This window comes from Pecten maximus, chromosome 15 (assembly GCF_902652985.1).
Source record: "Pecten maximus chromosome 15, xPecMax1.1, whole genome shotgun sequence".
Taxonomy (NCBI): Eukaryota; Metazoa; Mollusca; class Bivalvia; order Pectinida; family Pectinidae; genus Pecten; species Pecten maximus.
The window spans coordinates 13892178-13905158 of record NC_047029.1 but is presented as its reverse complement, the minus strand read 5'-3'; the positions used below and the strand labels follow the sequence as shown (position 1 = coordinate 13905158).

Here is a 12981-nt window from a genome sequence, read left to right as displayed (position 1 = left end):
TGTCGTCCATTCCTCATGGTTGACAAGTATATAAACTGTCGTCCATTCCTTATGGTTGACAAGTATATAAACTGTCGTCCATTCCTCATGGTTGACAAGTGTATAAACTATCGTCCATTCCTTATGGTTGACAAGTATATAAACTGTCGTCCATTCCTCATGGTTGACAAGTATATAAACTGTCGTCCATTCCTTATGGTTGACAAGTATATAAACTGCCGTCCATTCCTTATGGTTGACAAGTATATAAGCTGTCGTCCATTCCTCATGGTTGACAAGTGTATAAACTGCCGTCCATTCCTTATGGTTGACAAATATATCAACTGACGTTCATCCTAGGGATGACAAATATATCAACTGACGTTCATCCTAGGGATGACAAGTATATAACCGACGTTCATATTTTGTAATTTTTTCTGTGTCTTTTATACTAATGCTTTTATAGTCTATCAATAGTCCATATGGTTCTATTTAATTTATCATATTGGTAAATTTAGTTAAATTGAGAGAATATTTTGAAGGAATAATTCCTCGAGTGTAATCTTATAGTGCATCATTTTTAAACAAGAGGCCTAGAGGGTCTACATCGCTCACCTGGTTATTTAAGAATTATGGCAAAATACTGTAATTTAAGTTATATTTCAAATATTTTCCTACTTTTGAACTGCCTCTCCCAACAAAGGTTCAAACTACAGGTGGAGTAAATCCTGTCATTCTTGAAAGTATTTAAAAAATCTTTTTTTGGAATATTTCCCCTATTGGGCCTCATTTCTCCCACCAAAAGAGTGCCACATCCTTCACTTATACAACATACAACATGCCAAATAATGCTCTTGACCAAATTTCATCACCTCAATTTCCCGTATTGGACCACTCCTCTAAGGCCCAAAAAATAGGCCAAAATCATGCTGAGTCTGGACTTCGTTTCTGGGTTATATCTTTGAAGAAATGGAGATCCCCACCCCATAAGCATTGTTAGACATCAACAAATAAAGCTATTGATTAAATCAACCAAGTGAACGATCGATGATGTATGTCGTTCTGATGATTTAAGTACCTTTCAATAGCACTTCCTGTTCAGGTGGTACGCCATTTAAAAAAAATTCATGATTGCACAATCACTGATAACTCTTTAAACGACATCTTCTCAAAGAGGCCTAGAGACTTGATATTGGGCCTGTAGCATGCTTGGATAGAGAGCTATCAAGTTTGTTCTAATAAATGACCTTGACCTAAATTCATGGCCACAGGGGTAAAACAGGCTAAAATCTTGAATTACTTCTGAACAGCCAAGAGGCCCAGAGACTTGATATTTGGTTTGTAGCATGTTTAATGACGGCTCAACAAGTTTGTTTAAAAAAATGATTTGACCTACATTCAAGGTAAATGCTCCCTTAAAGGTGTCAAAGGTGTGAAAAGCCCGTCAAATTGCCCATGACAATTTCTAGTCGGTAATTGTTATTGTTGATATTTTAGTGATTGTTGTTTGTACAAATACTGTTTAGAGGAATAATTTATGGTTGAACCCCATAGTTCCTTGCATTACTCAATTGTATCATTAGGGATATGAACCCCACAGTTGGCCAGTTTGTCAATGGCACTCTTGACTACCTCCTCCACTGTCCCACTGGCATCAACTTCTACAAGGCTTGGGTTCTCCATTTGTCGATAGGAATCGCACAATCTGAATAAATTAACAAAAAGAATGTATTACTTTTGTCTCCTTAATTATAGTAAGCGACTTTAAAACAAGAGACCCATGGGCCTTAATGGTCACATGAGTTTGGAAATATTTCAGTTAGTTTGACCATTTTTAGCCCCACCCATCAACCTCTTGAGGTCAGGCAGCGCCAACATCAAACTGTCGTCGACAAAACTCCTTAGTTGAATCAAGTTAGACTGAATTCCAATAATAATCAAATGATATTCAAAAACAGGATTTCCTTATATAAACTGTAGTAAAGTTTACTCCCTCCCCAGGGGCAAACATTGTGACCCCAGGGTCATGAAATTGACAATTTTGGTAAAGCACCTGAAGACCCTTAATTCCATCTATAAAGAGTGTTTGATTCTGATATCTTTGGGTCTTGAGAAGAAGATTTTTGAAATTTCAATGAATCTGACCCTGGCTTTGTCTCAATTAAGTGACATACATATTAACTAAATAAAAAAATTGGCAGAAATGCAGTGTATGTATTTATTTATTCATTCATATTTAAACAATACAGAGGATGATTCAAATTTACATGTAGTGAAAGGCCGAGACGATTGGCATGATTGGGTAGAATCGGGAAGGATCAGAATAGAAACTGACCTGTTTGGCAATGCTTATGTATCCATTTTGAATATAAATGGGCGTATTTAAAACATCACATAATTTTAACATAATAATAAAACGTGTTGACATTTTCGCATGAGTTGTGGGGGACCATAAAATGATTTGCAGGATAGGATCAGGCCAAATCGCGCATCTTATGGGCAGGATCAGGCCTTTCAAATACGCCCCAGTTATGTATTTATTTTGATTGTAAATGGTCATATTTTTAAGTTCAACAAAATGATATGAATCATTCAAGTTTTTTTTTGTGTTTATTTTTTTTTTAATTCACATTCAAATTAAATGCAGTTAGTGCAGGTACAAAAGATTACTACAGGATTGGGCCCTTAAAATGTTAGTTATGTTTGTATTTTGATTGTAAATAGGCATATTTAAAACATATGACATAATTTAAACAAAATAATACAAAATGCATGCATTGAAATTTTTCACATAAATGTACCGATCGAGGCCCAGGTCACAAAGGACCAAAAGGCTTCGATATCAGCAAAAATATTGGTCCCAAGATGCAATAAGCATAACTACGGACCAAGGGGAACATATGAAATTTCAGAGAGATCCCATCAGTTCTTTCTGAGAAATAGCGATATCAAACTTCAATTGTCAAAATTCAAGATGGCTGCCTGTCGGCCATGTTGTTTTCTGATTGGACTAAAATGATATATGCATAACTACAGACCAAGGGGAACCTGCATATATGAAATTTGAGAAAGATCCCTTCAGTACTTTCTGAGAAATAGCGATAACAAACTTCAGTTGTCAAAATTCAAGATGGGTACCTGTCGGCCATATTGTTTTCCGATTGGTCCCAAAATATGATTTGCATAACTACAGACCAAAGGGAACATGCATATGAAATTTGAGAAAGATCCCTTCAAAACTCTCTGAGAAATAGCGATATCAAGAAATGTTTACGGATGGAGGGACGGACGGGCTGAGGGACGGACAGACCATGGACGCAAGGCGATTTGAATAGCCTTCAAATCTGATGATGGTGAGCTAAAAAACCACAAACTTATCTAATGTAACTTCAAAACTAGTCATGCCCCCCAAGTGCGAATATACGAAGGTAGTTGTCAGCGGATGTCGTAACTGGCACACTATTAGACGAACTGGAATACGGTACGAGCACAGGTAATACAGAATAAACCGGTCAAAACCCTTTAAAGGAACACACACTTGATATTTGACTTACATACATGAATTTGATCTTGAAAATGCAGTGTTCGAAAGTAAAGGTGAACCGATGGTCCGAGGCTATAGAAAACCTGGTCGGTCTATGTAAAATTTCGAAGTGTTGGCCCCATTGGCTAAGGAAAGTTTGAGCCCTGACATACATTACAATTCATGAAAACAACATTCAATTATTTTCTGACAAATGATCATATGAAATCAGAGCTTACAATAGAGTTTATTTTACCCATCACTGTGTTATTACTGGATGATGCAAGCATTTGCGTGACAGTTATGCTACTTTCAACAATGTTTTAAAAAATTGGTCTATCGAAATATGACTTGGGCTATGGGATTTGAATTTTCATATATACTTTCATACACTGAAAATGACGCCCAAAAATACCACATGGCAGACTACCTTATTATTTTCCAATAAATTCAATTTGTGCGGAAATAACCTGATAACATCCTGAAGATGAAGTGTTTTGAATACAATGGAAACAGTATCATTATAAAAGTGGATGACAGGTTATACTTATAGCTCGGGCCCCTGGGAATTTTCCTTTAATCTAGAGATACATTGAGGTCACCAGTTGAAGCTCTGTTTTTTTCATTAATCCTTCCTGTTATACCATGATAGGATTTTCAATTAGCACCCCAAATATGCCAGCTGTGATGAGGAGGTGATTTGTTGATCAGAAGAAAAAGACAGCTAGGGTAAATCTCTATCATTAAGTCAGAAGTTAATATCCCACCTTGGGGCGCTTGTCATACATGTACGCGTTTTATTTCACCTCAAACTGAAGTTTTACCTTTGCCTGAACAGCTGGTCCTTGTCCAGGCTTCGTTCCTCAAATGTTTTCTCTATCCCACGCCCTTGGAGCCTCTGTTTCCGTATCTCTTCTCCAACTGTCAGGAACAGCACAGCAGTTGGTCGTAGTAAATCCGTCGGCCACTGGTACACCGAGTGACCTCTCCCAGGTAGGTCACCTGCACTACTCTCGTTAGCGATCCCGTAGGCTGCTGTACTGTGCCAGTACCTATACACAAAGTACATATAGAAAGTTTTACTTGACACCTTACATAAGATGTATCAATTCATATGTAAGGTTACAAAGCTCTTGAGATCCTTCTAAAACGTTGTTCAGGTTTAAAATTGCACTTGGCGTGAAAAAAAAACCATAACTGCTTGGCCTACAACCATCCCAAGGGCAAGAATTTTTCTTTGTTAAAGGGAAAATTATAGTCAAGCATACTTTTTATAATTCAAACAGAATTAGATTGATACATATCCAGACAAAAGAATCTGCAGTGAGTAGTTATCTGCTACGTAGCCATGAAATATATACATTTGTGTATACAATTGTATGTACTATGTTCAGTCTAAGTTAAATATAAAGATAATCCAAATATAGTGATAATCCAAATACTGTATATATAGTGATAATCCTAATAGTGATAATCCAAATATAGTGATAATCCTAATATAGTGATAATCCAAATATAGTGATAATCCTAATTTAGTGATAATCCTAATATAGTGATAATCCTAATATGGTGATAATTCTAATATGGTGATAATCCAAATATGGTGATAATTCTAATATGGTGATAATCCTAATATAGTGATAATCCAAATATGGTGATAACTCTAATATGGTGATAATTCTAATATAGCGATAATCCAAATACTGTATAGTGATAATCCAAATATAGTGATAAGGTGGATTTGACCAAACATCAAAATAATGTTCATGCTCTATTTGTTAATACACTGTACCTATATTTGTTGATGTCAAACAATGCTATAAACGGTTATGGGGTGGGGAAATACCCTAAGGCCTATTTTTACATCATGATTGTGTTTATCTGCTTTATGCCCAACAATGCTATACATGTATATGGTTATAGAGTGGGGATCTCAATGGTTTCAAAGATATATCAAAGAAACTAAGTCCCTAGGAGTGGGAAAAGATCCCAGGGCCTATGTTTTTATCATGATTGTGTTTATCTCTTTATGACCAACAGTGCTATACATGGTTATAGGGTGGGGATCCCAATGATTTCAAAGATATATCAAAGAAACTAAGTCCCTAGGGGTGAGGAAAGACCCTAGGACCTATATCTATAACAGGATTGTGTTTATCTCTTGATATCCAGCAATGCTATAAATGGTTATGGGGTGGGGATCTCAAGGGTTTAAACTAGTAGCAATTTAAAGGATTTACCTCAATTTCCCCTACTGGGCCCCACCCCTCCGGCCCAAGTGGAGCCACATCCTCCATTAATATAATGTTTGATTCCCTTTCCCCAATTATGCTCCAGACTAAATATCATCAAAATCCATTCAAGCGTTCAGCACAAGTAGGGATTTAAAGGACTAACCTAAATTTCCCCTACTCAGACCTGCCCCTCCGGCTCCAGGGAAGCAACATCCTCTGTTTATACAATGTTTGATCCCCTTTGCCCAATAATGCTCCAGACTAAATTTCATCAAAATCCATTAAAGCGTTCAGGACAAGTAGGGATTTAAAGGACTTAACTCAATTTCCCCTATTGGGCCCCGCCCCTCCGGCCCCAGGGGAGCCACATCCTCCTTTATACGTTTGATCCCCTTTGCCCAATAATGCTCCAGACAAATTTTCATCAAAATCCATTCAAGCGTTCAGGACTAGTAGGGATTTAAAGGATTAATCTCAATTTTCCCTACTGGGCCCAACCCATCCGGCCCCAGGGGAGCCACATCCTCTGTTTATACAACGTTTGATCCCCTTTGCCCAATAATGCTCCAGACAAATTTTCATCAAAATCCATTCAAGTGTTCAGGACTAGTAGGGATTTAAAGGATTAATCTCAATTTTCCCTACTGGGCCCAACCCATCCGGCCCCAGGGGAGCCACATCCTCTGTTTATACAACGTTTGATCCCCTTTGCCCAATAATGCTCCAGAATAAATTTCATCAAAATCCATTCAAGCATTCAGCACTAGTAGGGATTTAAAGAACTTAACTCAATTTCCTCTATTGGGCTCCGCTCCTCCGGCCCCAGGGGAGCCACATCCTCTGTTTATACAACGTTTGATCCCCTTTGCCCAATAATGCTCCAGAATAAATTTCATCAAAATCCATTCAAGCATTCAGCACTAGTAGGGATTTAAAGAACTTAACTCAATTTCCTCTATTGGGCTCCGCTCCTCCGGCCCCAGGGGAGCCACATCCTCTGTTTATACAACGTTTGATCCCCTTTGCCCAATAATGCTTCAGACCAAATTTCATCAAAATCCATTCAGGCGTTCAGGACTAATAAGTATTTAAAGGAAATGTTGACGAAAGCCGGACGAAAGCCGGACGACAGACGGACGACAGACGCTGCACCATGGCATAAGCTCACTGGTCCATAACAATTCTGTTACCTGTCCATAACAACTGCTCGTTCCTTACACTCCTTGGAGATTTCCATAGCAACGATGTAGTTACCAATACTGTAGTAAGCTCTACGGACTAGCTCTGGTAAACGGTCGAAGACTTTACGCAGATGTTCAATTGGTGGTGGAGGCGTGTAAAATCGCACAGCTGTAAGTCTGTCTTTCAGAATCTTTGTGAGAGTTGTCTTCCCTGACAGATAAAAAATCAATTATCATTTGATCAATACCAGACTGCTAATATGTCAGAATAATATTTGTCCAAATAGGTAGATAAAGAGAATAGTTTAATACACACATTTTTATTTCTGGTCCTAACCAAGGCTGTAGTTAATCATTGTTTCAATGTACCTCAGTGTTTTTCTTAGGTATTTTGGAAAATCATTGTTTCTAAGAGTGGCATTTTATCCCGTTTTATTGTGAAAATGTAAATTCAAGCTCTACATAATACATGGTGGAATGCACAGATTATGTTCCTTGACTCTCCTTAATTTTCATCCTTTTCATGTTCTATTTTCTGTTCTTTATGGTTTATCTTAACGTTTAAAAAAAACTCCAAAAATATTACGTATTTCTAGATTTTTTAGGATTCCAAAACAAATTCTGGATTTTTTTTTACATTTTACTAATTTTTCTATATAAGTCTGGTGAAACTTGATAAATGCCAGGCCAATATAAAAATTTGAATAAAATGTTTAAATAATTTCTTGATTTTTCAGGATTTCAAACAATCATCTCATGATCAACTGGGAATTTTAAAGTTCATTTTGGGGGAAAAAATAAGGCTGAAACACATTGGGAATTGGATTGTTTAGAACACCAAGTTGTATAGGCAAATAAATACCACCATACATGTACCTGTGGCATCCATGCCTTCAACCACAACAAATGGATATTTCATGTTTTCCTCTAGCTGCTGGACATTTAAGTCTTGTAGTAACAAACAGTCAGCAATATTCAGGAGCTCCGCCACCTCTGGCACAGCTAATGTCTACAAAATAAATCATTCAAAATAAACTTGTTTTTAATACATTCATGATTGTATCATCAGTTATAAAGGTGGAGATTGTGTTTTTCATTAGTAAATGATAGTTAACACAGACAAATTTGATGAAGAATGTACATCTAATTTCTATTCTATTCTAAAAATGAATGTAAACAAATATTGCAATTGTAAAAGCAGTGTATCAGTGTGGTTTATACATTGTGTTAGATAGGCGTAATTAGTATTGTTCTTTTGCCAGTTGGCACTACAATGTAGGCAGAACTGAGATCAAAATTATGCTGGAGTGTATAATGAGAACTGCTTCTACCCGAAGCGAAAAACCCTACAGTGCATACATGCTGAGAACTGTTTTTACCCTAAATGAAAAACCCAGTAGTGCATGCTGAGAACTGCTTTTACTCTAAGTGAACAAGACGCCCAGAGGGCCTGTATCGCTCACCTGGTTTCATGAGATATGAAACAAGAATGATGCTTAAGTATATTTGTTGCTGGTATTGCTATGTCAATATATATCATAAGCATTTTATATGGGTACATGTACATTGGTTTTATTTTAATACTAAAAATGTCAAAAAGTGCATTAATCCATGAAATGAAATTGACTTTTGGCACGACCCCATAGGGATGCTACCACACAAATGTGAGTGATATCCATTGCTTAGTTTCAGAGAAGAACTTGTTTAGACCAATTGACCCCTTTTGACCCTGCCCCCTGGGGGGTCAGCTCCTTCCTTTATGCAATTTTGAATCCCTACCCCAATAGGATGCTACCAGTCAAACCATTGCTAAGTTTCAGAGAATAAGTTGTTTAAATCAATTTAGCGAAAATTGAACCCTTTTTGGTCCCACCCCTTAGCCCCCTGGTGGCCCGAATCAACCCCAACATTTTTACAATTTTGAATCCCCACCCCATAACCATGCTACCATACAAATGCGAGTAATATCCATTGCTTAGTTTCAGAGCAGAAGTCGTTTATATCAATTCTGCAAACTGACCCTTTTTGGCCCCAGGGGGGTCGGCCCCGACATCTGTACAATTTCAAATACCTACCCCAAGGTGATGCTACCAGTAAAATATGAGAGATATCCATTGCTTGGTTCAGGAGAAGAAGTCAATTATATGAATATAGCCCGATTGACCACATTTGGCCCCGCCCCTCAGGCCCCTGGGGGGTCAGCCCCATCATTTGTACAATTTTGAATCCCCATCCCACAGTGATGCTACCAGGCAAATATGAGAGACAGCCATTGCATGGTTTCAGAGAAGAAGACGTTTATATCAATAGCGCCAAATTGACCCCTTTTGGCCCCGCCCCAGAGGCCCCTAGGGGGGCAGCCCCATCATTTGTACACTTTTGAATCCCCACCCCATAGTGATGCTACCAGGCAAATATGAGCGACAGCCATTGTTCGGTTTCAGAGAAGAAGACGTTTATATCAATATAGCCAGATTGACCACATTCGGCCCCACCCCTCAGGCCCCTGGGGGGTCAGCCCCATCATTTGTACAATTTTGAATCCCCACCCCATAATGATGCTACCAGGCAAATATGAGCGATAGCCATTGCTTGGTTTCAGAGGAGAAGTCGTTTATATGAATATAGCCGGATTGACCACATTCGGCCCCGCCCCTCAGGCCCCTGGGGGGTTAGCCCCATTATTTGTACAATTTTGAATCCCCACCCAATAGTGATACTACTAGGCAAATATGAGCGATAGCCATTGCTTGGTTTCAGAGAAGTCGTTTATATGAATATAGCCGGATTGACCACATTCAGCCCCGCCCCTCAGCCCCATCATTTGTACAATTTTGAATCCCCACCCCATAGTGATGCTACCAGGCAAATATGAGCGATAGCCATTGCTTGGTTTCAGAGAAGAAGTCGTTTATATCAATAGCGCCAAATTGACCCCTTTTGGCCCCGCCCCAGAGGCCCCCAGGGGGGCAGCCCCATCATTTGTACACTTTTGAATCCCCACCCCATAGTGATGCTACCAGGCAAATATGAGCGACAGCCATTGTTCGGTTTCAGAGAAGAAGTCGTTTATATCAATATAGCCAGATTGACCACATTTGGCCCCACCCCTCTGGCCCCTGGGGGGTCAGCCCCATCATTTGTACAATTTTGAATCCCCACCCCATAGTGATGCTACCAGGCAAATATGAGCGATAGCCATTGCTTGGTTTCAGAGAAGAAGTCGTTTATATCAATAGCGCCAAATTGATCCCTTTTGGCCCCGCCCCAGAGGCCCCCAGGGGGGCAGCCACACCATTTGTACAATTTTGAGTCCCCTACCCATAAGGATGCTTCTGATCAAATTTGTTCAAATTCCGATCAGGGGTTATGAAGAAGAAGTCAAGTAAGTCAATTGTTGACGGACAGACGGACGGACGGACGGACGGACGACGGACGCCACGGTATGGCATAAGCTCACCTTGGTCCTTCGGACCAGGTGAGCTAAAAAGTCTAAGTTAAAAATATAACTTGAACAGAACTTGAATAATGGGTATACCAATGACAGAAACTGGTCCTTTTCTGAAAATTAGACTTTTTCTGACGCAAATAAGATCCTATGACATCCTTTTTTCTCATCTTTCCAAATATCTTAACGGTTTTATTGTTGGTCACAAAGTTGCTGTATGGTTTTGTATGGTGGCTCGTTAGGGCCAAATATCAAATCTCGCATTCCCGACCTAAGGTGGAAAACACGAGAATGCGAAATCGCGACAACGAGGGAGCGAAAACACGAGAATGCAAAAGAACGAAATCGCAAGAATGCGAAAACTTGACGGCCAGAATGCAAAAAGGCAAGATTAATCTCGAACTCTCACCATTGCGATTTTGCATTCTCGCCATCGAGTTTCCGCATTCTCACATTTGCGACCTAAGGTCGAGAGAGCGAGAATGCGAGATTAGGCCTTAACGGCTGTCCTCGCACTCTTGCTTCCTCACATATATATATATCCAACGTAATGTATATCCTTATTATGTTCCTCCAGAAAATAAGCAAACATTGTTATGCGAGGGAGCGAGAGTGCGAGGGCAGTCGTTAAAGCCTAATCTCGCATTATCGACCTTAGGTAGAAAACGTGAGAATGCGAAAAACTTGACGGCGAGAATGTGAAATCGCGATGGCGAGAGTGCGAGATTAATCTCGCGTTTTCGCCGTCGCGTTTTCACATTCTCGCTGTCAAGTTTTCGCATTCTTGCATTTTTCACTCTTTCGCATTCTTGCATTTTCGCTCCCTCATCGTCGCGTTTTCAACCTAAGGTCGAGAATGCGAGATTTTATACTTGGCCCTAACGAGCCACCATACTTTTGCCATGTTGGATCAATTTACCCATGCATCTCACGGAAAAGGTGTGAGAAAAATAGTCCACCATATGTTAGGTATGTGGGATAGGAAATTCAACCCGAGGGTGTATAGAATATGAGGTCACAAATTCTGCACCCTCGGGTAGAATTTCCCTTTGCCTACATTGTACATACATGTATGATGGACTCTATCAATAATATATACTGTACGGTTCATGTTTGTACCTTTTGTAAAATCAATCTGGTTCTTGCATAATCATGGAAGACAGGTGTGAAATCCGGTACAGTAAAGATGGCTGATTGAGTTATGCTTTCAGTCAGACAATACTCTGCTTCATCAACAATATCTCCATTTGTAACATCATGTTTAGTTCTTATGAATTTTCCGTTTCCGTTATTAATCAATTTAAAGTAGCTGCTGATGTTATGCTCATTCAGAATACGTTTTATTTTTGGAATGGTGTCGTTCCGGTCCTCGTCCTTGAAATACACACATACCCCTCGTTCAACAACACCGGATACAGTTGAATAACACAGAGAAAAACCGCCAGGGAAATCGGGAAGATCTCGAATTATTCTTTGGGATATAGTTCCAGTCTGAATGTATTTTGTCAGCTTGTTTTCTTTCGGAACTTGGGGTTGAATGACAAGTAGTGTGTAATTCCCATGAACACCACTTGCGATTTCACTGGCATTGCTTGGCACTAGTTCATCGAGTCTCGTGCCGTTTCGATTTAGTTTCGACAAGTAAGCTGGTTTGTCAGGAAACGCAATGTACGTAAATTCACCGGGGTGTTCAGCTGAATATGACATCTTCCACAGTTTTCCCACGTGAACTTGTGTAAGCGGTCTAATACTCTTACCGCAGTTTAGCGCTTGTTTTAAAATAGGTCCACATAACGCGCCAAGCATGTTCTTCATATAGCATATTGTTTACTTTCGCTTTACAACGAGGCTTCTTCATCTTCGGTCTCACTAATTACCGACAAGAGCCAACAAAAACCGAAAAGAAACTAGATTTACCGTCAAGAGCAGACAAGAAGTTAGAAATACCGACACGAAGCCGACAAGAAAGAAAATGAACAACAAAATCGTTTATATAACTAAATATGATGTTTTATTATTATTATTTTTTTAAATTTTGGATTATTTTCTGGAATTGGCTGTATACTAAGTTAATTATATGTATTAATTAATAGACTCTATATGTATATGTCGACAAGGTTTGAATTACAGGCAAGAGAGAAAATGAACAATAAAATCATTTTTATTCCTTAATACAATGTTTAATTTGTTATATTTCGATTGTTTGTGGTCGGTTGTAATGTTCCCAACACGATCTTTGAATTACCGACAAGAAAATGAACAATACAATGTTTTTTTTTTATTTCTTGATTTGCACTAATTTAATTACATGTTTTAATATATATGTATATGTTGGCAAGGTTTGCATTACCGACAAGAGAGAAAATGATTGATAAAATTGTTTCTTTATCTTAGTTTTTAACGGGAACGGGAACCAACAAGAAGTTAAAATTACCGACAAAACGCTGACAAGAAAGAATATACAGTTGTATGAACGACCAAATCGTTATTTCTTCGTGTATATACTAATTTAATTAGAGCCGGTAAGAAGGAAGATTTATTAAATGATATGATAATGGACTAACTTGTAGGAATTCGTTTTCTTCCATGTTAATTGTGTATTGATTATATATTCCA

The 12981-nt window shown here is 38.7% G+C and overlaps 1 protein-coding gene across 1 annotated transcript; it reads right to left on the bottom strand.

The window, feature by feature from the left end:
• Positions 1-665: 665 nt before the first annotated feature.
• On the bottom strand, positions 666-12172 carry LOC117344077 (UMP-CMP kinase 2, mitochondrial-like). The gene is made up of 5 exons (XM_033906728.1): positions 11485-12172; positions 7794-7926; positions 6927-7128; positions 4327-4554; positions 666-1684 (listed from the first exon to the last, which is right to left on the bottom strand). Exons 1-5 carry the CDS (start codon positions 12169-12171, stop codon positions 1543-1545), a joined length of 1392 nt encoding a protein of 463 aa, XP_033762619.1. The 5' UTR covers position 12172; the 3' UTR covers positions 666-1542.
• Between the last annotated feature and the right edge of the window lie 809 nt (positions 12173-12981).